The sequence below is a fragment of the Dermacentor albipictus genome, chromosome 9 (genome assembly GCF_038994185.2).
Source record: "Dermacentor albipictus isolate Rhodes 1998 colony chromosome 9, USDA_Dalb.pri_finalv2, whole genome shotgun sequence".
NCBI lineage: Eukaryota > Metazoa > Arthropoda > Arachnida > Ixodida > Ixodidae > Dermacentor > Dermacentor albipictus.
In genome coordinates this window covers 114,618,472-114,644,081 of record NC_091829.1, presented here as the reverse complement: position 1 = coordinate 114,644,081, position 25,610 = coordinate 114,618,472, and the positions used below count along the sequence as shown (strand labels likewise).

General features: G+C 47.0%; 1 protein-coding gene across 3 annotated transcripts in view; it reads left to right on the top strand.

The window, feature by feature from the left end:
- LOC135914604 (prolyl 3-hydroxylase 3-like) overlaps positions 1–25,610 on the top strand; it is an 80,349-nt gene that overhangs the window by 32,633 nt on the left and 22,106 nt on the right. For all 3 annotated transcript variants that reach the window (XM_065447519.2, XM_070525270.1, XM_070525269.1), the window contains one exon: positions 5,254–5,349. In XM_065447519.2, the coding sequence (XP_065303591.1) occupies positions 5,254–5,349 (96 nt within the window). The remainder of the gene's footprint in view (positions 1–5,253; positions 5,350–25,610) is intronic.

Here is a 25,610-nt window from a genome sequence, read left to right as displayed (position 1 = left end):
ATATACTTGTATGATCACCATACCTGCTCACAAGTGAGAGCAGGAGTGATGATGTATGGGGTTTTATGGCGCAAGGGCCAGATATGACCAAAGGGCGCCAAAGATATGACCAAAGAGTATCGAAGATAAATAACATACACGCGCTCAACGCAGTCTTACACGTTAAAAAGCTCAACTATGACAAATATTTTGCTGAAAAATACCATCTTTATAACACTGTAAACAAATGTCCAAGAAAAATTATTCATAATGAAGCCTGTACGCAAGACATCATGTGACGCGCCATCAAACCCTTAGTTTTGACCTGGATAGTTCGTGTAACTTTGGTGGACTACGGTTCGCGTTAACCACAGTTGAGCGAGTTCACCATGGTTGAGCTTAACCGCGATAAAGGTGCCGTTTAACTAGGGTATTAGTCGCTTACACTACATGAAGCCGGTTCACGCTACAAAATGCAGTCGCCTAATCATGAGCTATTGACGGAAAAAAATATTTGATAAAACTTACCATTCAGTGTAGTTTACGTGTGATGCCACAGAGAAGAGACCAATACACAGATGCCAAGGTACAGGCACACAGTGCTGCAACATGCGTTGATGTGCCTGGCGCAGTAGTCGAGATTGCAAACTGCAGTGCACAGATGGCCCGCCGCCTTCGCTTCTATTGCGCATGCTCAAGCGCTCATGGCGACGATGGCATGCCGGAACCGAGAAGGCCGAGCACCTTTCCCACTTTTCTTAACACTCGCTCGGCGCGTACCCCTCGTGCCGCAGCGGTTGCTTTTCCCTTCGATTTCTTTTTGAATTTTTTTTTCCATGGAAGGAGGAAAGTGTTAGTGCACTTTGGTACAAACTCTGTGAGATAATGTCTGGAGATAGAGCGCACGCTTGAATGAATGTGCTGTTTGTGAAAGCCGTTAGGAGGGCCCGTCAGACCCTTCCATTACCGCCAACGACAATAAATAACACGGTGAATTTTTTTCCATATGCTCAAGCGTACCGCCAAATCGGATACCTGCACGCATGTTAGAGCACATTTGTGTGTTCTGCTGGTATGTCGAAGCAATCAAAATAGGAATAACGTAGGCATATGCTCTACCGCACAGATATGCCGGCTGCAAAGGACTGGGGGAGCTCAGTGGATATGGCACACATTTTAGGTGAACAAGAAGCTTTGATGAGCTTAAAGAGCAGGATATCAGCCTACTAGAAACTACCCGATGCCCGATGCCACATAGATATGAGAAAAAATTGAAAAGTGTCTGAGAATGAGACGACACATTACACACACACCGCATGCGCGACATCGATTCATCGCACAATTACAGATTCTACGTTGTCAGCTGCAAACAATAGGAGTATCTGTGCTTTTATCTTGATGCCTCTTTGTAATCCGCCTCTCGCTGAAGTTGGCATTCATAACATCCATTATCATTACTGGGTAGGAGTTCGGCGTTCTTGATTCTACTGTCGCAAAAGTCATGCTATGTCCATTGTAAAGAATGCCGTAGGATTGCGAAGAGCGACTACGGAGGGCATGTAATGCAATCAATATGTGCAGAGGCATACACTTGGTTCGCGAATAAAAGTCGCCATCCGGGATACATCCCAGACAGGAGTGGCTCACAGGTAGCATGTTGAAAACCAGTACAACTATGAATGAAACTGCACACATGCCCTTAGCACCTAATTACCTGGTAAAATAATAATTGAGGATCATGTAAGCAAATGATACAGATGAAATGGTAACATCCGATGTTTTTCTCTGTAGATATTCTCTAAACTGGCAATTCGCTAAAGAAACAGTCAGTCAAAAACATTTGCACATTGACGGCGATAGATCAAAAATACACGAAAAGTGACAATTTAACGACTGTAGCCAAAGGGAAATTCATAGTCGGGGAATAGAGACAAAGAAATGTCCACCTTATCAACTTTTGTCTATAGACAATGCATATAATGGGAGTAGAGAAAAATAATTGACGCCGTATCGACTCTCGTCTATAAACAGTCTACAGACGCCGAATGAACAACAATAAATAGAGACTACATTGATTACAGAGCGGAAGTGGACAAAGGGAGACAAACATATTATTGACTCTTTTCTGTAGATCTACTATAGAATGGGTGAGAAATATAAATATTTTCATCTTTTTCGGACAGAGAGTCCATAGATTTTGTATCTACAAAAGAAGGAATATACAGAAGGAAAAATTCGTCTACCAGAAGTCTACAAGACTCTATAGACAGCCTAAGCTCGTTTTTGTATAGGAGCACCGCTGTGTCGAAGCATAAGCGCGAAGGACCATAACGTTGTCGCGGCTGCAAGATCATCTCGAGGGTACTGCACCTGGCATGCCACAGGGAATGCGCCTATTGCTATACAGGCAAAAAAAGAGACGCCACGAATGTGTGCAGCAAGCTCCGCGACGTCGCACACAAACGAAAAGGGCGAGAACGCGGCGATTCTTTTCTGCACCTGCTGGCGCCTTCGTCCTCCGGCGCTCACTTCCCTCGCGATGACAAACATATTCTCACCGAGTTAACTACGCACGCGTGTAAATACATACCCATGGAATGCATGATGTCCAGCTTTTAACAGCTGAGCGCAACATTAGGCGCTATAACGTAAAGCTATCGGAAACACTTCGCTTTCAATTAAGCAATCAGCCCTACACAACTAGCCAAAAAAAACACTTCGCTTTTCATTCACGCAGCATCACGAAAACCCCATCTGACTTGATGTGTGCACATTAATTGTGCATGATTAGAGCAAACTAAAGAAAAGTAATTACTTTTGATTCAACGCCTTTTCTGCGATTTGCCCTCTGCTATTGGACAAACGTTTTCGAGCTTCGCCGCACTACGCCTACCTGTCACCCGATGTCACAAAAACACTAACCTTATCTAAGCGGTGTGTATACGTTAATACTTCCTTATTAATACGTAGAAATATTTTTCTGAATAGCCGAAGACGGCCCCTTTCCGAAAGGAATGAAAGCTGGCTGCAGGCCGATCGCTCTGGAACTGGCTACTCGGAGCTGCCGGGGAGCGCGTATTTGCATATTGACACGTGTACGTGTTGGTCTTTGTCGGGTGACCGCTTTTCACCATCTAACAAATGTTATCACTCATCACTGGACGCGCTCGCACGTATCGGAAGTTTCTCGAATGTTATCGATGTTTCTTTCTTCTATGTGTTGTCACCAAACCTTGTCTAATCTTATTTCATGTATGCACGATGCGAATAGTGTAGAACTTTCTGCAAGACAAGCATGCGCCAGCGATTACTCTGGAACCTCCGAAGACTGATGTATAAAAGGCGACGCGCTTGACCCGCTGATAAGATATCCTACGACTGCCGACTGTATTCGCCGCTGTCGCCGTTCTTTGAGGGCTCAAGTTCACCCAATAAAACGCTAGTTTCGTTATTCCATGAAAATGTAATAGAATTCTTTTGTTTGGCAGTATAACGTTACCGAGCTCTTTTGGTACGTATACAACTTTGCACGGCCAACTCTTGTTTGCTGAGGATCCTTTGTGGCGGCATTTTTAACTTTCTGTTGCTCGCTGTTGACATTTTTTACCATCCAACGCAAGTAAGGGCAAGGGACCCAATCGCAGACGCTGGCACCACCCTCTTCATCCGGTTGTCTTACTACTTTCACTGAGTTCACTCGGCCCCATCCTCTTCTCCCATAATATATAGCAGTCGATATGGACTCTTTTGATTGAACTATGTCTGTTTGCACTTGATTCTATGTGATATCTGGTTCGAAAGGTCAGCGATGAACTTGTATTGATTTAGTCATTGCAGATCATTAATGATTTGTGTGTGGTGTGGGACATGCAAATTAATTTTACGCAGTCTGCTTGCATGCTATGCATAAGCTCAGCACTAGCCCTCACATTTTTCATATGCTATTAGCTGTGACATATCAAGATGTGCAAAAGAAATTAAGTACTTTGGTCTAACAATAAAAGTAATTTAAACTGGATCCGCCATGTAGCGAAAGTTTGTGCATCGGCGCAGAGAGAGCTTGGCTTTGTAAAAAGAAATTGAAGTATAACAGCTTCGACGTAAATATAAACAATTATTCTTGAACTGTGCGCCCTACCCTGGAGTAGGCGTATATGGTTCGGAATTCTTACCAGAAATAAATTATCTGTATAGTCGGAGAGGGCACAACTTCTCACGGCAAGGTTCGTGTTCTCCTTTTACGACGGAACGCAATGTGTTACTGAATGACTACACAGAGTGAACCTTCCATCACTTGCTAGGTTAAAATTTATTTTTCGATGATGTAGGAGAAGCCTGAACGTGAATCCCAGGCCATAACTATGACCTCCCGGCATAATATTCCCCGGATAGATCAAAATTATGCCCTAAAGCCTTAAAACAATTGCTGATTGGAATAAAGTTACCTCAGAGGTGTTTGCAACTACTCATTCTGATGATTATATTGAAATAAATTTGCAAAAGTTTTTTTCACGGAATTTTGCATGTAAATTCATATTTTACTTTTTTTACAAACTGTTTATAAATACGAACAATTACTTGTATGCGTGCCAAGGAGCTCGCAATACGTACAAATTAATAAATGAATACCTTAGTTAAGATGACCACGGGAAGTGACTTTATTCGCTATTAGTCATGCGCTAGGTCTTACTTGATTTTGCAAATCCATAACCTTTTTTGCAGCGGACAGCAGTGGTTTTAATCTGTCTCACTTTTCCACGTGCTCTATGTTCCTTTGTTTTCCTTTTTTTTTCGTGCAGTGGCAACAAGCGCAAGCACAACAAAAGTGTCTTTAACTCAGCTGTAAACAGACGAGTCTCAACCTTGTGCGCCCTTCAGTCGTAACCATATTTTACGGCTGCGTTGTTTTCAACACATGCTACACTAAGAACAAAGTGCATGGTGTCTTTTAATATTCAAAAAACCTGACTTCAATAGGCTGCGTTTCAGTGAAATCTTAAGCGTTCTTTTTAGTTGGTGTTTACATAGTTTTTCTATACATACGCCACATAATTCATTAGTCCTAGAATAAGTGGTATAGAAGCACTCAGACAGGCATAGAAAGTACTAAACGATCATGAAATGGGAAAACACAGGTAAACGGAAAACAACATTTGTATAACTAACAGCATATATGAAGTCTATGTCCTTCCTTGACATAATAAGATTATCAAACCACGTTCTATTGCTGAAAGAGTTTGTTTACTGATGATAAACTGCCCAATTCATTCGCAGGCGGCCGGTTTTCATGGCAACGGCCATTACGGTGATCCCCACCCGATGACTAGAAAGGAACTTTTTGCTGGCTTCCGCACCATGGACCTCATGGGGGTACGTGATTAAAAAAAAATGGCAGGTGCTTCAACACGCACAAGAATGTTCACTTTCTTGGAGGAGTGTATCACAACATATTTCTGTTTAACCATACTTCCTACTCTATGTGCCTCAAGGAGAGGAAGGATAGGTGTTGACCTACGCACCTACTTGACCTACCTTGCGTGCACTTTGCTTCAACCAAGCGTCTATTTATATGGAGAGTTCCGAAGCGAAAAATTTGCGGTTCGATTTGGGTTCTGAACACCCTGCTTTCGTTCCGGTTCAATTCCTGTTCACAGAGAAAAAAATTATAACGGTTTGCGAACCGGTTCAAGACAGTATACTTTATCATGTCCGCATTACGCGTGCGCAGGCTTTGTAAGGAGGCCGAACAAACATGCTTTTTGACACATGCGAGAGAAAAATGAGCGATTTTTAGATAAATTTTGATGACGTTTGATGGCGTAGAGCAACACCAGTCATACATAAAAATATTTACGCAGTGACCTCCCAAGTTTGTGCGGCCCGTGGTGGGGTGCCTCGACACGGAGCCGCTGGATTATTTCATCTACGTACAGCCTCCCACATTTTGAACTTACCACGCGAGAGTCGAACGCGTGCCATTTTAGCACCTTACAACTGCACCTTAGCACCTTAGCACCTTACAACTGCACCTGGCCCAGTATTGAGTAGACCAAGCGCAGACTGCATCCGAGAATGAGTGGCAGCAATGGAAGAGGGTTGTACTCTACTTGGAGGTGTCAAACTTTCGTAGAACCATGGTGCAAACAAAATCGCATTTCATGCGCTGTTTACAGGCTTGGTTACCGCGCACTAAGCAGGGAACGGCAATCATCACCAGTAGCAGTGTTATTCTAGAAGCCTTGCTCGTAAACTTGGTTTTCCCATTTTTTTTCTTCGACGACACTGCCGGACTTGCGCTCCACGTGCAGCTATGTGCGCCTTTACGGAGTACTTATAGTAAGAGCTGGCCTAACGTTCTAGTTTAAAAAAAACGAGCCCATGAGGCGTCTCAGCACCGGAACACAACCGGAACGGCCGACTTCATAAGTGCAAGCGGTTCTTCCAAGGTGGCCGCGTAGTTATCCGCTAGTACCTATTGTCTATCACCTATCTCGCATACAACCAAACTCGTGAGTTGTAACGATGTTATCTTTGGGTGCGCAGACTGAAAAGTGAGCATTTCGAAGAAACGTATATATATCAGCAGCCGCTTGCTCCGTTATATTTAAATCGTTTCATGCTGAACCTGTAAAACTAATACTACTAAGTAGTAATACTACTTTTAGTTTCAGGTTCAGTTCTGATTCAGGCACGTTATAAGAATATTTGTTAAGGTTCGTGTTCAGGTCCAGGTAAATTTCAGGTTAGCGCACGGCTTTGAGTTCGGGTTTGAGTTCGGATTGCCATTCTGATTAGATTGGTTAGCAGCTCATCATAGCGAAATAGAGATAGCAAGACGTAGAGACAACTATAAGAGAACTAATAATCAGCGCACTGAAAAACAAATATTTACGCAGAAAAGCACGCGCTCACCGGAACTCAAAATTCACAAACCATGACATATCCGCCTTATGTGAGATATTGCTGCATTAAGCTTCTTCGAGTGGTAATGCAGATTTGACTTCGAAACTACTAGCCATTGTCCCAAGCAGACAATGTGACGCCCTGTGATGCTGACATATCTACACGCTGAATGCGGCAAATGCCTATTGCGAAAGGCCTTGCCGACCGAACAGAATGTACTCTAACCGGCGCAATTTGCATAGCTAATTATGCGATTGCATTTTATTTTCGTTGAACTTCAGAATCTTGTGGGCTCAGAGGAAGTTGGAGGAAAAATCAATCTCTAATTATTTCGCTGAGTCAGGCAGCACTGTTTTATCCATATGATGTCAAACCTTAGTGCTCAGGGTTGCACGTGATCTAATAAATGTCTTTCACACTCTGATAAACAAAGTTCTAGCCCCTTGTGATCCAACAAATCCTTCGCGAAAGATTGACACCTAAAATCAGTACTTCTTTTGAAGTAATAACTTGTACAAAGCGTACACAAATAACAAAGTGTGAACATAGCCGTTGTGACGTTGTGGTAGCTCCAAACCAATGTCTTCTCATTGTCGTGATGACGTCATCATCGGCCATCGTCCTCAGTCTTCGTCTTCATTCGTGGTGTCCGCATGTCTTGAGTCCAACAATGTTGTTGAGCTGAGCTTTCCCGTTGAAATTGGCTCAACTTGATTGCGTGCTTTATGCTTGCAGTAAACTGTGGGGTTTTACATGCCGAAACCACTTTCTGATTCTGAGGCACGCCGTAGCGGAGGACTGCAGAAATTTCGACCACCTGGGGTTCTTTGACGTGTCCCAAAATCTAAGTGCACGGGAATTTTCACATTTCGCCCCCCTCAAAATGGGGCGGCTAAGGCCGGGATTCGATCCGATGACCTCGTGCTCAGCAGCCCAACACCATAGCCACTGAGAAACCACGGCGGTTTGCCTTATGCTTGGAATCGGTTACGAAATATGAACAGCGTTCTTCGCAAACACCACTGAAAGCTCTCTCAAAGCAACTTGCAACCAATTTCCATGGTACCTAATTTTCATGGTACCTATGCAGTTGCAAGCATACCAGTCATAGTGTCTAATCATGAAGTGGTAACCCGGAAAACGCCGTGTAACATTTTTAATAAAAATTTTTCGCTCAGCAGTGAGGATGTAGTCGTTCACTGGAATCATGCTGAAAACGGTGACAGGTGAGCGCGATAGCGATTATACGGCTCATTATTTGGGCGTCAGAGCAAAAGTTCGGCAGTAACTCGGAGAAAGTATTATTTTGTTTACGAAGTCGATGTTTCTTTGATTTGTGTTTTCAGAAGTGTTAAAGTACTTCTGCAATAATAGCTACATGTCTTTGTGGCTTCCTATCCGACAGCTTTGGTATTCAACCAGTCAAAACGAAATCAAAAGGATCAAAAACGACACGGCGCTTTTAGAAAAGATATGCAGTTCGGCGTGTTGCCGTAGCCATGCGCTGCTTTTCACTTCCGAAGCATAGAATAAAGCGCAAGTATTTAATGATATAGCAAAAGCTATATTAAACAATTCTTATGCTTTACTTAATAACAGCCGATTTACGTACAGTTACCTCATAGAGTCCATCCAAAGTATCAAGATTTTACCGCCAGGCTTCCCGTCTTACTGGTTTTTGAGACTTTCTGTGCAAATTTAACAGTATAATTCCCACTTACATTGCGAACAGCACGCTGGATTCCATTAGTATAAATCATGGTCATTTCATTTCCATCTACGTCTCACAACACATAACGGGCAGTTGTAAGTCCCTTTAAAGCCATTTTCCCGCGGTGTGAAATGTGCAAGATATATATGTACATTGACGTAAGATGATTTCAAATTACGTGAGCCAGCCGCCTCCTGCGTCCGTCGAGTTGTTTACTGCTACATGCGAAAGATAGCGGCAGTGACTTGGGCAACAGGGGCTCGCAAGGCACGCGCAATCGGAGCAACCTGTCATCAGCGCGGGACAAGAGGGAAGTAGAAGAGGTTTCGCTCAACATAAAGTTATTAAAGTAGCGCTTCACCCAACTGTGCGTTACAGTTCTGGTGGAGGTGCGCGGTATGATTTCAAGCCCTTCTGGAGTCAGTGAAAGGAGCCCCGACTCACGGTGGCGTGGACCCGCCGAACTGACTCCTGTTAAACAACGCAGCAGTAGTCGCCTACGTGGTGAGCCCCCGAGTTTTCGCCTTTGCCGGATTATCTCGGAGCATCAGCATCTGCTAACGGAAACGCTACCGAGATAACAACTCAAATGACACCAACTCACATCGTAGTGAACTCGCCAATGACTCCAGAGCCTTTCCGCGGCGACACATTTGAAGACGCAGAGGACTGGCTAGAACGCTTTGAGCGCGTCGCCAAGTTGAATGGATGGAACGGAGAGCCCAAGCTATGAAACGTTTACTTCGCGTTAGAGGACGGCGCACGAACGTGGTTTCAAACCACGAGGCGACATTTGTGTCGTGGGATGCTTTCCGGCAGGAGTTGCTTGCCACTTGCCCGAGTACTGACCGCAAGGAGGGGACCGAAGCTGCCCTGCAGGCAAGAAACGAGCGGAACAATGAAAGCATGGCCATGTATGTAGAAGACATGTGCCGCCTATTCCGCCGAACTGATCCGAACATGAGCGAGTACAAGAAACTGCGCCATATAATGCGAGGTGAAAAACAGGAACTGTTCGCAGGGTTGGTTTGGAGCCCGCCGCGCACCGTCGCTGAGTTTCGTTCTGAGGCGACAACAATGGAAAGCACATCATATTGACCGCAAAAAAGACGGGGACAGAGGAAGAAAACACATAAACAGCACAGGCGGTATGCTGTTTTCTTCCTCTGTCCCCGTCTTTTTTGCGGTCAATATGATTTGCAGTAAATACCAACTAGGCCAAACTGAAGTTCTTCTGAATGGAAAGCACGTTGCAACAGCGATCAAGGATGTACAACCGGGAAATGAACACCCCTCTGTACACGCAATCCAGACGTCATCGGAAACAGCATGGAGGTCATATGGGCGCTCAATGCGATCTGTAGTGCGAGAAGAGCTTCAGAGGCTATGGTTTGACCACAACGCTCCAATGCCCTTCTTCGCTAGAAGGCGTGGTTCGCGAAGCGGTCGCGCAGGCGGTCCGGGAACCACAGCTTAGTGCGCAGCCCCGAGCTCCAACACTGCTCCAGCCGAGCGTCTCGTATGCCGATGCGCTGCGGCAAACTTCCGGACGTGCTGACGTCGCAGCCACTTTCTCCATGAATAGCTCGTTGCCTCGAAATACACTGCCGCCACCCGAGAGAAGATTTAGGAAGGCTGATGTATGGCGCACTCCTGAGCGAATACCTCTCTGCTACTACTGTGGTGAGGCTGGCCACCTGTGCTGAATGTGCCACTATCGCCAGGCAGGGCTTCGTGGCTCAGTGAGGACAGTTTGCCCTCGGAATGGCGAGCGTCCACTTGACATCGAAGAGTACATGTCTACTCGCCAAAGCTCCCCATACGCCTACCAGCAACACCACCTCGGTCAACAGCGCCGTGGAGGCATCGGCCACCGAGCCCCCACCCGTCTTCAATATCCCCAAGACGCCGTTCACAGAGCCCGCGTCGGGAAAACTAAGAGTCAGCGGCTTCGGGAGGTAAGGTCGCTTCCGACGCAGAAAGGGAAGAACCTCCATCGATGACTCCGAACGACAACGAGGGACTCAAAAACCAGTTGCCTAAGAGCGACGTTGCTTCCGATTTACGTGTTGGTTGACGGTTACGAAGTGAACGCGTTAGTGGATACAGATGCAGATTACTGGCTAATAAGTAGTGAGTTCGCCAGGAAACTGAAGAAAGTGCTTACTCCTTGGAAAGGGCCACAAGGTCGCACAGCAGAATTACACCTCATCGACCCGACGGGCAAGTGTACGCCTAGAGTAGGAATACGAGGCTTCACGTACGTCGCCAGCTTTATCGTGCTTTCAGAGTGCTGAAGAGACATGATTATTGGCATGAACGTTTTGCAGGATAATGGCACTGTGATCAACTTGTAGGAATAATGTGTTTCCTTTTCACCCAAGTACGTTATCGCAGCATTCAACAGTGACGAACAATTCGATGCCCTTTACATTGCCGACGACGACATGATGCTTCCTGCGAGATCCAGCGTAGCCATCGCAGTCAGAAGCGACACGTTCGGCGACTACGAAGGAATTGCAGACAGCAACACCAGTCCCCTACTCGAAAATAGAATCTGCTTGGCAAGACGCCATGTTCAGCTGCGTGGTGGATGTGACAACGTTTTCCCCACTAATTTTGGATATGAGGGGCAACATGTCGCGACGGGAACCATTATTGCCAGCTTTAATAACTTCGTCCAAGTAACGGATCTCAGCATTCCAGAGACTTCACCATCGAATTTCCAAGATGTGCATTCTGTCCTTGCAGCCATCGACATCGAACCAGGTCTATCGCCTAGACAGAAGAGCAAATAGAGACCCTTGTAAGAGAATTCGCCGAATGTTTTTCGATTTCATCCAAAGTCCGGTGGACATCTATTGCCAAACATCGGATAATTTTCGACGAATCAGTGAGGCCTATTTGCCAGCATCCCTACCAAGTGTCACCAAAAGAGAGAGCAGCCATAGGGAGTCTAGAAAATGCTCGAAGACGGCGTAATTCCGCCATCGGCAAGTCCGTGGGCGTCGCCTGTGGTACTTGTAAAGAAAAAAGACGAAACCTTGCGCTTCTGCATTGATTACCGAAAGCTGGACGCCGTCACAAAGCGGGATGAGTACCCACTTCCAAGAATTGATGACACTCTAGATAGACCACGAGATGCCAAATTCTTTCCCTCCCTGGACCTCAAAAGCGGCTATTGGCAGATAGAAGTGGATGAACGAGATCGTCGAAAGACGGTGTTTGTGACGCCAGACGGACTGTACGAATTCAAAATGCTCCCATTGGCCTTTGTTCCGCGCCTGCCACATTTTTGCGGATGATGGACACAGTGCTCGCCGGTCTGGAATGGCAAACCTGTCTTGTTTATCTTGACGATGTCGTGGTTTTTTCTACCACCTTCGAGCAGCAGGTAGAACGACTGCGGGCTGTGATGAAAGCTATTAGATTAGCAGATCTGACGATAAAACCACAGAAATGTCATTTCGGCTTTCGCGAGCTTCTTTTCCTCGGCCATGTTGTCAGTTCAGAAGGCATTCGGCGGGACCCTGAGAAGACTGCGGCAGTGGAAAAATGTTTGAAACCAACCGACAAAAAAGCTGTTAGGCGTTTCTTAGGACGCCGAACCACTAACGCGGCTATCTAAAGAAGACACGTCTTTAGTTTGGTTGAATGGGCAGGAGAATGCTTTCAATGAGCTCCGAAAGCGTCTTCAGAACCACCCAGTTCTTGGTCATTTCGACGAGGAAGCCGAAACTAATATTCACACAGACGAAAGCAATTTAGGCGTCGGTGCCGTCCTCATTCAGTGGCAAAATGGAGAGGAGCGAGTCATTGTGTTTGCTAGTCCAACACTTTCGAAGGCTGAGGTGAACTACTAGGCGACAGAAAAAGAATGCCTCGCAGTGATATGGACCTTCAGCAAGTTTGGACCATACTTATATGGTCGACTATTCTGAGCTATAAGCGACCATCATTGGTTGTGCTGGCTGGCGAATCTGGACCCATCTGGACGGCTAGCAAGATGGAGTCGACAGCAGCAGGAATACGATATAACTGTTGTATACAAGTCCGAGCACAAGCACAGTGATGCTGATTGCTTGTCACGTGCACCAATTGAATACACAGAGTCTACGTTTAGGGAAAATGGACGGGAATGCCTGTTCCTAGGAGCTGTGACAACATCGCTAATAGCTCAGCAGCAGCGATCTGACACGGAGTTACGCCTTCTCAGTGATTACCTAGAAGGACACCCTGTCGACATTCCACGAGCTTTTGTCCGCAGCTTGTCGTCGTTCGTCCCGAGAAATATTGGTCTGTACAAAATAAATTTTGAACATTGTGCAGAGACATTTCTGCTCGTCATACCTTCAAAGTTACGACTCGAGATATCGGAAGCATGCCACGACGACCCATCAACAGGACAAAAAAGGAGCGAGCAATACATTCGCACGCATCCGCATGAAGTATTACTGGCCAAAGTTATTGAATTCTGTGCAATACTACTTAAGAACCTGCCGGGACTGCCCAAGACGTAAAATACCACCATTCAAGCCAACAGGTCACCTAAAACCGATACAGCCACCGGAAACTCCGTTCGCACAAGTGGGAATGGAGTTATTTGGCCGTTTTCCCACATCGTCATCAGGAAAGCGTTGAATCGTAGTTGCGACTGACTACCTAAGTCGATATGCCAAGACAGCGTCTCTTGTCAAGGGCACGGCCAGTGAAGTAGCTGATTTTGTAGTCACTAACAAAATACTATGGCATGGCACTCCTAAAGTTCTCATCACTGACCGAGGAACCGTATTTACTGCCCATTTGACACAGTGCAATATGAAATTGACGCACACCAGTCGCAGAAAAACCACACCATATCATCCGCGGACCAATGGATTGACTTAACGACTCAACAGAACGCCGACTGATATGTTGTAAATATACGTGGACCTGGAGTACCGAAAGTGGGCAGGGTACTACCGTACGCAGCGTTCGCGTAAAATCCCGCTGTGCATGAAACGATTCAAACGACACTTTTCCAACTTGTTTTTAGCCGGACTGCCACAACTTCAGATGCAATGCTACCAGTACATGAGACCTCCGAAAATGGCAATGATGTCAGCGACTTCACAAAAAGAGCTGAAGCACGGCAGCTGGCGCAACACCGCATTCAGCAGCAGCAGCAAACCGACGCGGACCGATACAACTTGTGACGAAGAGACGTCCAGTATGCACTTGGAGACAAAGTATGCGTGCGGACTCCCGTAGCGATGCGCGGCCTAGCCGAGCAGCTTCTTCGTCGTTATTTTGGCCCGTATCGGATAATTCGCCAAATTAATTCCTTGAATTACGAACTTGCTCCAGAAGGTCAAGTAACCTCATAACGACGGCGACATCGAACAGAAATCGTCCATGTCGTCCGAATGAAGCCGTACTACGACAGGCAATAACTATTTCCGCCTAAAATCATTGCGAATTCATGACAGTCTAGAAACCACCGTCTTCTGTATGAGCATCGGGATGATGCACTCTTGGAAGGGGGACAATGACCGAAGATGATTTCAAATTACGCGCGGCAGCCACCTCCTGTGTCCGTCCAGTTGTTTACTCCTACCTGCCAAAGATAGCGGCCATGAAGCGGGTAACGCGGGCTCGCAAGGCACGCGTAATGAGAGCAACCTGCCATCAGCGCGGGACGCGAGAGAAGAAGAATAGGGGCGAGACTCAGGCCAAAAAGACTGTGGACGTTCTAGTGAGGCTCTCGCTTAGCTGTTTGTCGGGCACAAGTTCGCCCAACGTAAAGTTATTAAAGTAGCGTCACTAAACTGTGCGTTACAATATATATATATATATATATATATATATATATATATATATATATATATATATATATATATATTGAAATACCACGGTTGAGACGACGCTTTATTCCAAGAAGGAAAAATGGCGCCGACGCAGAACGAACACGAGCCGATGATTGATGATGACTTTGTACAGATGAAGATGAAGTCCGCATAAATGCTTACACTAATTTCCCCCGCGGACGGAAGCGACCAGCCTGGCCGCACATTAGACGGTGGAACGGAGATGAAAGGGCTTCAGGCGAGAAACGTGCACGATCTCTGTTCCGCGGCAGCGTCGGTCGGTTGGGGTCTCAACAGGTGTAACGCGATAGTTCACCGGTGAGGTCTGCTCGATGACTTTGTAGGGGCCAAGATATCGAGACTCAAGCTTCTCACATAAACCGGGTGTTCGCGCAGGGGTCCATAGGAGCACATCGTCACCAGGGCGGTAGGAAACGACGCGATGAGAGGCATCGTACCGATGTTTGCGATCGTCTTGGCTGGCTGCAGTGTTCATACGGGCGCGACGACGACATTGGGCAAGACGAGACACAAACTGGTCGCAAATGAATGGTGAAGCGTTGACGGGGCCTGAGAAGAAAGAAACGTCGAGTGATGAGGTTGGGTGGCGGCCGTATACTAAGAAAAACGGAGAGTATCCGGTGGTCCGTTGAACAGACGTGTTGTACGCAAATGTTACAAATGGGAGAATCGCATCCCAGTTACGATGATCAGGTTGAATATACATGGATAGCATGTCACACAGCGTGCGATGAAATCGCTCTGTTAGGCCGTTGGTTTGAGGGTGGTAGCTAGACGTTGTCTTGTGCACGGTGTTGGACGCTTGCAGAACTTGATTAAGAGTGCTTGAAAGAAATGTCTTGCCTCGGTCGCTCAAAAGAACGTGAGGCGCCCCATGACGTAAGTAGACAGACTGCAAGAAGAAGGCCGCTACTTCTGAGGCAGCTCCTGAGCGTATTGAGGCTGTTTCAGCGTACCGGGTCAAATGGTCAACAGCAGTGACGATCCATCGGTTGCCATCTGGAGTAGGTGGGAGTGGCCCGAAAAGGTCAATGCCGACGACAGAGAAGGGTTGTGCTGGACAAGGAAGTGGTTGTAGGGTCCCGACCGGAGCAGTAGTAGGTCGCTTACGGTGTTGGCAAAGCGTGCACGAGGCAACATATCTAGCTATGCTCGTGGAAAGGCCTGGCCAATAGAATCGGCTGCGTATGCGCTCGTGTGTTTGGTTGTAACCCAAGTGGCCTGACGTAGGGTCATCGTGTGAGGCCTGCAGAACTGCAGCGCGAAGAGAGCGCGGTAGAACGGGAACCCATCGATGGCCTTCCGGGTGAAAAATGTACCGGTAGAGCACGTCGTCTTCAAACTTGAACAGTTTGAGTTGTTTCCGTAGCCTGGCATTGGGTGGAGATGAAATACCGCTAAGGCGATTGATGATACTTTGGCAATAGGAATCGGCGCGCTGGTGAGTGGAAAGCACTGAAAGGCGGTTTGGTGAAGTCAAGGAAGAAATCGGTGTAATAGACGAAGCGTCCTCCGTGCGGCCAATTTGACAAGGTGATGTGATGTGCTCCGAGGATGGTGGTAATGGGCATCTTGAAAGAGCATCGGCATCTTGGTGCTTCCGTCCGGACTTATATATGACATTGAAATCATATGCTTGTAATCTGAGTATCCAGCGGCCAAGACGCCCGGACAAGTTTTTGATCGTCGACAACCAACATAGGGCATGTTGGTCGGTCACAACCGTGAAATGTCGACCGTGGAGGTATGGACGAAATTTCTGAATGGACCAGACAACAGCCAAACACTCTTGTTCGGTTATAGAGTACTTCTTTTCCGCGGAAGTGAGTGTGCGGCTTGCATATGCAACAACCTTTTCGCAAAATTCGTGGTCGCGCTGCAGCAGTACGGCACCAATTCCGTGACCGCTGGCGTCAGTATGCACTAATGTGGGCGCCTTGTCATCAAAATGACAAAGAACAGGTGGGGATGTTAGCGCGCGCTTGAGTTCTTGGAACGCGGCTTCACACTGATCGTTCCAATCGAAGGAACTGGTACTAGAAAGGAGCTTGTGGAGGGGCGAGGCAATGCTGGCAAAGTTCCGGATAAAACGTCGAAAGTATGAGGCGAGTCCAATGAAGCTGCGCAGTGCTTTTGCACGAATTGGACGGGGAAAGTTGAGCACCGCGGAAATTTTATCCGGATCGGGCTGGATGCCGTCTTTGCTAACGAGATGACCCAGGACTTTAATCGTTGTGCTAGCGAAACGGCACTTCCTCGTGTTTAGTTGAAGTCCGGCATTAGAAAGGCATGTGAGCACTTCATCTAAGCGTTGCAGATGGTCAGTGAAAGTCGAGGAAAACACGACGATGTCGTCGAGGTAACAAAGACAAGTTTTCCACTTGAGGCCGCGAAGAACCGTGTCGATCATTCTTTCAAATGTGGCGGGAGCATTGCAGAGACCGAAAGGCATTACATTAAACTCATAAAGACCATCCGGAGTAGAAAAGGCGGTCTTTTCTTTGTCCGCTTCGTGCATTGGGATTTGTCAATATCCGGAGCGAAGATCAAGGCTGGAGAAATAGTGCGCGCCTTGCAACGAATCAAGGGCGTCATCGATACGGGGCATGGGATATACATCCTTACGGGTGATCTTGTTTAGCGCACGGTAGTCAACACAAAATCGTACCGATCCATCCTTCTTCTGCAGCAAAACAACGGGGGATGACCAAGCACTGGCGGAGGGACGTATGACGTTTCTTTTCAGCATATCGGCGACGTTCTCCTCGATGATTTTGCGTTCGGCCAAAGAGACTCGGTAGGGACGACGGCGTACAATAGTCTGGCCATCGGTGTCGATACGATGGAAGGCAACTGAAGTCTGCCCGAGTGACGAAGTATCCATATCGAAGGAGGCCTGGTGCTTCGTAAGCAATTTTAGCAACGCTTCATGTTGAGCAGCAGTAAGGTCAGGGCTTATCACGGAAGTAAGGGCAGATGAAGCAGATTTGTCCGGTTGAGGAAGAGCTTGCGAGGCAGCAAGAGAAAGCAGGGAGACTGGTTGGGTATCCACATAACAGGTCACCGCGGAGCCTTGAGGTAGGAGGATTGTCTCAGAGGTCGCAATTAAAGCGATGATTAACGCAGAGTTTTCGTGGAACCGCACCAGGCAGGAAGCGAAGACAATCCCACGGGCAAGACAGCGACCGTAAGGAGTGATGAACACGTCGCCATTGGTGATGTCCGTAGAAGAGAGACTTATGACTTGCTCGTGGCCGGGAGGCAGTACGGAATCGGCAGCAGTGATAAAACGCAGTCGTGGCTCTTCAGTACTCCCGCTGCAATGAACTGTCTCGCTCATATGTACTACACGTTGACGGCAAGAGATTAAAGCGGACGCTGACGAGAGAAAGTCCCAACCTAAAATTAGTTCATGAGCGCACGGGAATAAAATCGCGAACGTAATGTGATGACAGATGCCATCAATGAAGACGCGTGCTGTACATTGGGCTGATGGTCGAATGAGTGCTCCATTAGCCCCAATCAGGGTTGATCCAATATAAGGCGTCTTCACTTTCCGCAGACGAGAGCACAGGTCCGCACGCATAACAGATATAGTAGCGCCCGTGTCAATCAGAGCTAACAAAGGCACACCCTCCACAGACACCAATAACATGTTCGAAGGACGTTCAGGCGGACTTGGAGCACTTCGCGGCGATGCAGTTTGCCCTCCAAAAACTGCACTGGTTAGTTTTCCGGTCGCTGGACATGGAGTTGGGAGACAGGTCGAAGTGGCGAAACAGAACGTCGGAGCGGTGATGGAGAGCGGCGTCTCGAGGCACGGGTGTGGAGGGCGGTGTTGGAGAAGTCGGCCGGAGATGGAGAACGGCGAACGGGGGGATTATCGTCATAAGTGCGGTAAGCGCGAGGAGGTGGCTCATCGCGTTCAAAGGCCGCGTAACCACGACGTTCGTCTTGCTGGCGGCGTTGGCAAAACCTGGAGATATGTCCTCGAAAGCCGCAGTAGTAGCAGATAGGAGCTCGGGTGACTAAAGGAGCCAGGTGATCGTGAACAGGCGCAGGTGGTGTAATTGGAGACGGCGCGGCTGGCATTGCAGCAATCTGGGCGTAAGAAGCCGGTTGTGGGCAAGGAGAAGTGTTGGTATGCTGGGCGTTCTGCAGGGAGGCCAATTCCTCCTTAATAATACCGCGCAGGTCAGTAGAAGCAGGTTGGACGTGAGCGCTGCTGCAAGGGGTTGAGCCATGCGCTTGCAATTCCTCACGAATTATGGCTCGAATGATAGACCGGAGCTCAATACTGTTCGCCAGGGGGTTGTCGGAAAAGTCCGGTTGCAAGCGGATGGACTGCAGGGCGTCGAGGCGCTGACAGACGGAGACGACGTCCGACACCGTCGACGGGTTTTGAGCGGCGAGTGCGTTGAAGGCAGTAGAGCCGATACCCTTAAGAAGGTGTCGCACGCGATCAGGTTCTGGCATGGCACTGTCGACACGGCGGCAAAGCGCGAGGACGTCCTCGATGTACGAGGTATACGATTCGCCATAATGCTGGACGCGCTCAGACAGCCTCTTTTTCGCAACTTCCGAACGAACCGTGGGTGTGCCGAAAATCCGCCGTAGCTGCTCCCTGAAAGACGACCAATCACGGAAGTCGCTCTCATGATTCAGGAACCAGGTCTTGGCTACTTGAGAGACGTAAAATGGCACGTTGTTTAACCTCGATGTCTCGTTCCAGTTGTTGTAGTCGCTGACACGATCGTAGTTGTCGAGCCAGTCTTCAACGTCCTCACCAGGCAAGCCAGAGAAGATTTCAGGGTCGCGATACCGGTTGTTGGCAGGGCTGGGAGTGGGGGTGGCTGGCACTGGAACCGAGATGGTGGATGCTGCGGGCTGGTCTTGCGACTTGGCGGCCTCTTGGCGTAAGCGGCGTCCCGAACGTAGCTCCAGGAGAGATCTTGAAGTGGATTGAGGTCGAAGGGATCTTAAAGCGCCTCCACCACTTGAAATACCACGGTTGAGACGACGCTTTATTCCAAGAAGGAAAAATGGCGCCGACGCAGAACGAACACGAGCCGATGATTGATGATGACTTTGTACAGATGAAGATGAAGTCCGCATAAATGCTTACAATATATATATTTGCAAGCACAATGCTGTTTTTCCGTAGAGCGATTTTGAGTGTAGGCAGTGGTATCTTCGGAAAAAAAGGCAGGCTGTGTAACCTCAATTTTTAAACGCAGCTATTTGCGAGAGTGAACAACTGTTTTTGGAGAATTTGCCCTTTGCATCGTTTTACGCGGTGATGTCAATATTGTTTTTTGTATAATGCCATGTATTTGAAGGTATCTGGAAGTCAACGAATCATTTTCGTTAGGATATTGTGCTCTATCAGATGCTTTTATTATCTGGATATTTAATACTGGACTTCATTATTAAGTTATTGTTATAGTTAATAAGTTATTGCTAGGTATTTAGTATTTTATGCTAAATACTTTCCTTGAGTGTCTTGTTCACTGGTAAGCAAATGAAACGTGATACCCGGAGCGTGTGGCTACTGGCAATTCATACTCCACTGCTAGGGAGACCTAGCTCATGTGTGTTTTGTATCGCATGTAAGGCCACACACTTTGGCGCGAAATGCGTCCGCCGGCATGCAGTCTCACAATCGCATTTCAAACGCTGACAACTCGGCATGCCTGAGACGAGTACGCTTGCCTAGAGACTGACGTTGACTAACTTGTTCAACCACTGTAGATGACAAAAAATTCTACAGTAGCATGAAGCTGCAAATTAAACTGATGGGAGTTTTTCGGAAAGCTCCAACGTTTAGGAAACATTTGTCGTGATTCAGGGTCGAACCTGGGGCCAATAACTTTCCGAGGTAGTGCTTAACAATGTGTGCTTTCCATAAGTCTAGCAGGTGACAGTGTGAGACCCAATAAATAGACCAGTGTTTGAGCAGGAATCAGCAACTTTCCACATGGAAATGTATGCCGTATCATCCAGTCAGCATTGAATTTTAAAGCTAAGCAGTTGAACCGTGACTGTTATAATTATTCATGATCAGCGAATTTTCGGGTCTACTGCAGGAAGAAGGCCTCTCCCAGCGAACACCACTAACCCCTGTTTTGCGCTAGCTGATTCCAAATTGTGCCCGCAAATTTTCTTATGTCATTACTCCAACAAATTTTCTGCCATTCTGGCCTGCGCGTCCCTTCCCTTAGCATCCATTCTGTAACTCTACTGGATCATCGGTTACCAGCCGCACTCATTACATTGCCTACACAGCTTCACTTCTTTCTCCTAATGTCAACTACAATATCGGCTATCCCCGTTTGATTCCTGATCCACACCACTCTGTGCCTGTCTTTCCACGTTACACCTAACGTTTTTCATTCCATCGCTCTTTGCATGGTACTTAGGTTGTTCTCGAGCTTCTTTGTTAACTTCCAACTTTCTGCCATATATGTTAGCACAGGTTAACGCAATCATTGTACACTTTTCCTGTCCGCAACCACGGTAAGCACCCACTCAGGATTTTGTAATGCCGGCTGTATTCCCTCAAACCCATTTGTGTACGTCTGCAAATTTCCTTCTCCTAATCAGGGTCTCCAGTGAGTAATTGACGTAGGTATACGTACTCCTGCAGAGGCTCTAGATGCTGATAGGCGATCATCAATTTTTTTTACCTTCCCAGGCCATTAAACTTTATCACTGACTTCAGCACATCAACCTTCAAGCTTACGCTTATGCTTTGTCAGTTGATGTCCTCAATTATTCGCTGCATTTAGCCCCCTACATTGCCGACAAGGCAGTGTCATCGGCAAACCGAAGGTTGTTGAGATTATCGCCGCTGATCCTCAACCCCCAATAATTCCTAGTCTAATAGCTTGAATACATATATCCATGCCGGGAATATCTTTGGAAAATTGTCTCTGTATATGACTGCTATCATGGAAAGTACTTTTTCATTCTCACTTTTAAGAACGTTTGCGCGCTTCGGGGCGTATCTTATCCAACAACAATAATCATCATCTCTCTTGCCCTCATTTTCATTCTTTAACGCTCTGAGCCGGGTGCTTCGAAGTAGCTAACGGCCTGCGCATTAACAGTATGACGGAGCATTATCCACAGGAAATCTGCGAGCACAGCGTTTTCGTAAAACGAAACGCAAGCAAAGCAGACGATGAATATTGTTCTGGGCAAATATACACCCCAAAGGAACAAATGCTTTAAGAGTGTTCTTGTAGATAAAAATGGTGGCTGTAGAGTCTTTGTGGATACTTGCCAATATATTCACGTATACTTTCGGTACTTCTTTGTCATGCAATGCCTCAATGACGGCTAATGTCTATACATCATGAAATACCTTGTCATATTATGTGAAATCATTCATGACAAGTAATTCAAGAGAAGTAAATATTGCATGTAAGGATGCTTCTTAAAAATTGTGATGAGCTAGCTCTACGCGCACACACTGCAAATATTACCATGGGCCGGAAAGCACCCTAGCTCTTTAGCAACAGCCAGCCCGCCTCCTTTATTGCACCACCAGTATGAGCAGGAGAGATCTTCCGCACGCAGCAGACCTCTGAGCAAGCAAACCAGTTCCCCGTAAAGCTATTCACCGAGAGATTTTCGCAGCCTAGAATGCAAAGCACAGTGTTTCCTATAAAAATTTACAGAGGGGAATGTGACTCTACTGTATACGTGAGCTGCAAGTGTGACATTGTGACAGTACATGAAGAGTGAGAGGTAAAGTAATTTGCCTAAACTGCACATTCTCTACTTCCAACGACTTCCTGACTTTAAAATTTTATCTTTTCAAACAAATTAAAATATAACGTGATTGTCACAGTCTGCAAAAATCTAACGTGTTCGCAGAGATTTATTGTCTTGGTGTGCTTACAATGACATGACTGCTTTGAAATCTCGAAGCAAAATGCGTAATGACCGGCACAAGGATTACATAAATTCACGCAGTACCAATCCTTCCTACTCTAGCTGATGATCCCCAACGCCAGATCTCTCTCTCTCTCTCTTTCTCTCTGGTATTTGTTGAAGAAACCCGACGTTGCAAGGAGCTTCTTCGGAAGCATTCCAGTATTCAAAAGCGTCTCTTTAAGAGTTCGACTGATAATAATAATAATAATATTTAGGGTTTTACGTGCCAAAACCACTTTCTGATTATGAGGCACGCCGTAGTGGAGGACTCCGGAAATTTTGACCACCTGGGGTTCTTTAACGTGCACCTAAATCTAAGCGCACGGGTGTTTTCGCATTTCGCCCCCATCGAAATGCGGCCGCCGTGGCCGGGATTCGATCCCGCGACCTCGTGCTCAGCAGCCCAACACCATAGCCACTGAGCAACCACGGCGGGTTGTTCGACTGAATCCTAGCCGCATTGCCAGTATATTTTTTGCCAATTTCGGAGATGTGCAGCTCTGATTTCTGAGGTGTGCCAGCCCTAATTATATTTCGAATTGGATATAACTTCACTGCTGCTCAGCTTCGAGTTCCCAATTGTAACCTCTTTTTTTAAGTAAATATTTCGATCAACAATTGCTAATTATTTTCACTTGGACAACTTGTAAATTGGGATTTGTCATGCAGTTACTGCTCTCATTTGGAGGTAATCAAACCTCATGGGACGATTACCGCTATAAACTCTATGATATTACTGACACGAAAAGACCAAACGGCTCATTGAGCGGAAAAGTTGGCGTTTGCACTAGTGAAATGGTACTTGAATCCCCCACTGTGTGCGATGTCATGTCACGTGCAAGCCGCGACGGAGTAGAGCGAAGAAAGGGAACATCTGATGCCACTCTAGTGCACCAGGTGCTGAACGAGTGTAGAGGGCCTCACCGCAACGACCCGTCACCATCTTTCTCCGAAGCCTTTGTTATCCGCGCGTTCCTGGACCACACAAGCTCTCGCCTGCATTCGAACTTCGCCTCCAAGATCGCTTTAAAGAAATTTCTAAAAACCAGAATATTTTCGAAAGAAGAAAACATTAGCGGTAGTTTGTTTATGGCATATGTCCCTCCGCTCAGACGTCGAGTGCCTTACCAACTTGGCTAACGCTGCGCCTCCTAGATAGCAGGCCTATGCGCTCTGCTTTATGACAACATGCTACCTGTACGAAAACTTACATTGCCAAGCCAGAGGTGACGAACGTGGTGCCATCAATATCACTGTGCCTCAGTCAGGAGCGACTCGGCGGGAGCGTCCTTAATATATTCTATGAGAGTCGGGCAGAGTAGCATGACGTCACGGATCGACCTGCATGGTCTTGCGCTATCTAGGAGGCATTGACCAAGCGTCCCAATGTTCTCGCTTACCCGCGAGGAGTCTAAACTCGAAGGAGCACTCATTGGTGTTCGACATTAATGCTTTCTTATTCAGAACTCAGCAGAAGTGCTTAGGTGCCCTTGGATTATTTTCAGTGTATCTCTGAGGCGCCAGTTTCGTCTGCGTGCGACGGCGTCGTACCTCGTCACAGAGTGAACGAACACAGATGATCTGGGCGAACGCAGAGCGTTGCGACCGATCAAAGACGGCGATAGCTAAGAGAACGCGATGAGGAAAGCGCCGGAGAAGGGTATGGCCAAAGCGTAAGAAAAGCGTAGTGCCGCGCAAGATGGAATGTGGTAACAATGGCTACGAGATGGCACCAGAGTAGCGCGCATCGTTAGGGTGCCTATATGAGGTCGTTCGCCTCCAGTCCGTTGGCAGGGGCGAGCGCAACGAGGCAGTCTGCGTGCCTACTGTTCACCAAAGCGCTGCATGAGCGGATGTGTGTCTGCGGCGGCTGCTGTGAATTGCGCCCAAACCTCACCGATGCGCTGCCTCTCTTGATCTCTCCATTAGCGAGGAAGTGGTGCCACACTTCACTCCATTTGGAACGTGTCGCACGACGCTTCCATGGTGGCTTAGTGGCTATAATGTTGGGTTGCTAAAACGACGTCGTGGGATTGAAGCGCGGCCACGGCGTTCGCATTTAGATGGGAGCGAAATGGGAAAACACTCGTGTACTTACATTTAGGCCCACGTTGTAGAACCCCGGGTAATCCAAATTATTAGGGAGTCCCCCTCTATGGCCTGCGTCATAATCAGATGGTTGTTTTAGCACGTGAAACCCCCTAAGAAAAAAAACTTGCCGCACGAGGCAGACTATCCACGTCGGCGAATATATCGCAAAATGAAAACACGAATAGTGCTGCGCTGAAATTACGCCTTAGGAGCCTCGTCGGTGATTTTTTTTCTCTGTTCAATGGGAAAAATTATGCACCTCCTACGCGGTATGAGAATCGAGGTTAGGGAACATTTCTGTGATGTTTGGGTTTATTGATGATACGGGTAATTTTGACGGCGGATGTAACTTTTTCAGTGTTTAGTCCAATACGAGAATGGTGAGTTAATGTTTAACGGAAGCTTGTGCGAATGACTGGTGCTTGTCTGCGTAGTATATATAACGCGCTGGCATACGTGCTTGCTTGAGGCGTTTTTGTGCGCTATTGTTCATAATCTCTGAGAAAAATCAGCAAGATTGCCTCATATGGCACATTGCATCGTGGCAGAAGTGTTAAGTAGAGCGGCAAGTCCGGTTATTTGGTGGAAGTCTATCGTTTAGTACTGGGGTTACTGTGCTACGACACACAGACAACAGAAGAAGAAAAGAACTGGACGCACGCAGTGATCAAAATGACGTCATCATGAATATAGGCCATCTAAAATAGCCATGGTCACAATCTTGCGTCCACAAATTGCAGCTCACAATCACCAAGCACAATTAGGGGTCGCTAAGCCATACTCGCACTTTATTCTTTATAACATATGCCTCGAACAGCTCCCGTGTACGACGATTCCTATGAAGGAATAAAATGTTTGCTTTTTCTAGAAGCGGAAGGCACACCTTCTTTGTCTGTTTTTCACAACCCCTGCAATGCTTTGCTAAGCGCAAATGCTCGTCAGGTTACATATTCTTAAAATCTTCTTTTAGACGGATATTAATACAGCGTCCGATCTGACCGACATAAACACAACCCCAATGGAAAGGGAAATAGTAAACCACACTGCACGTGAAGGAACACACTGTGAGCTGTGGCTTACATGGCAAACAAAAGGGTTGTGGCTAGGAATCTTTTCAA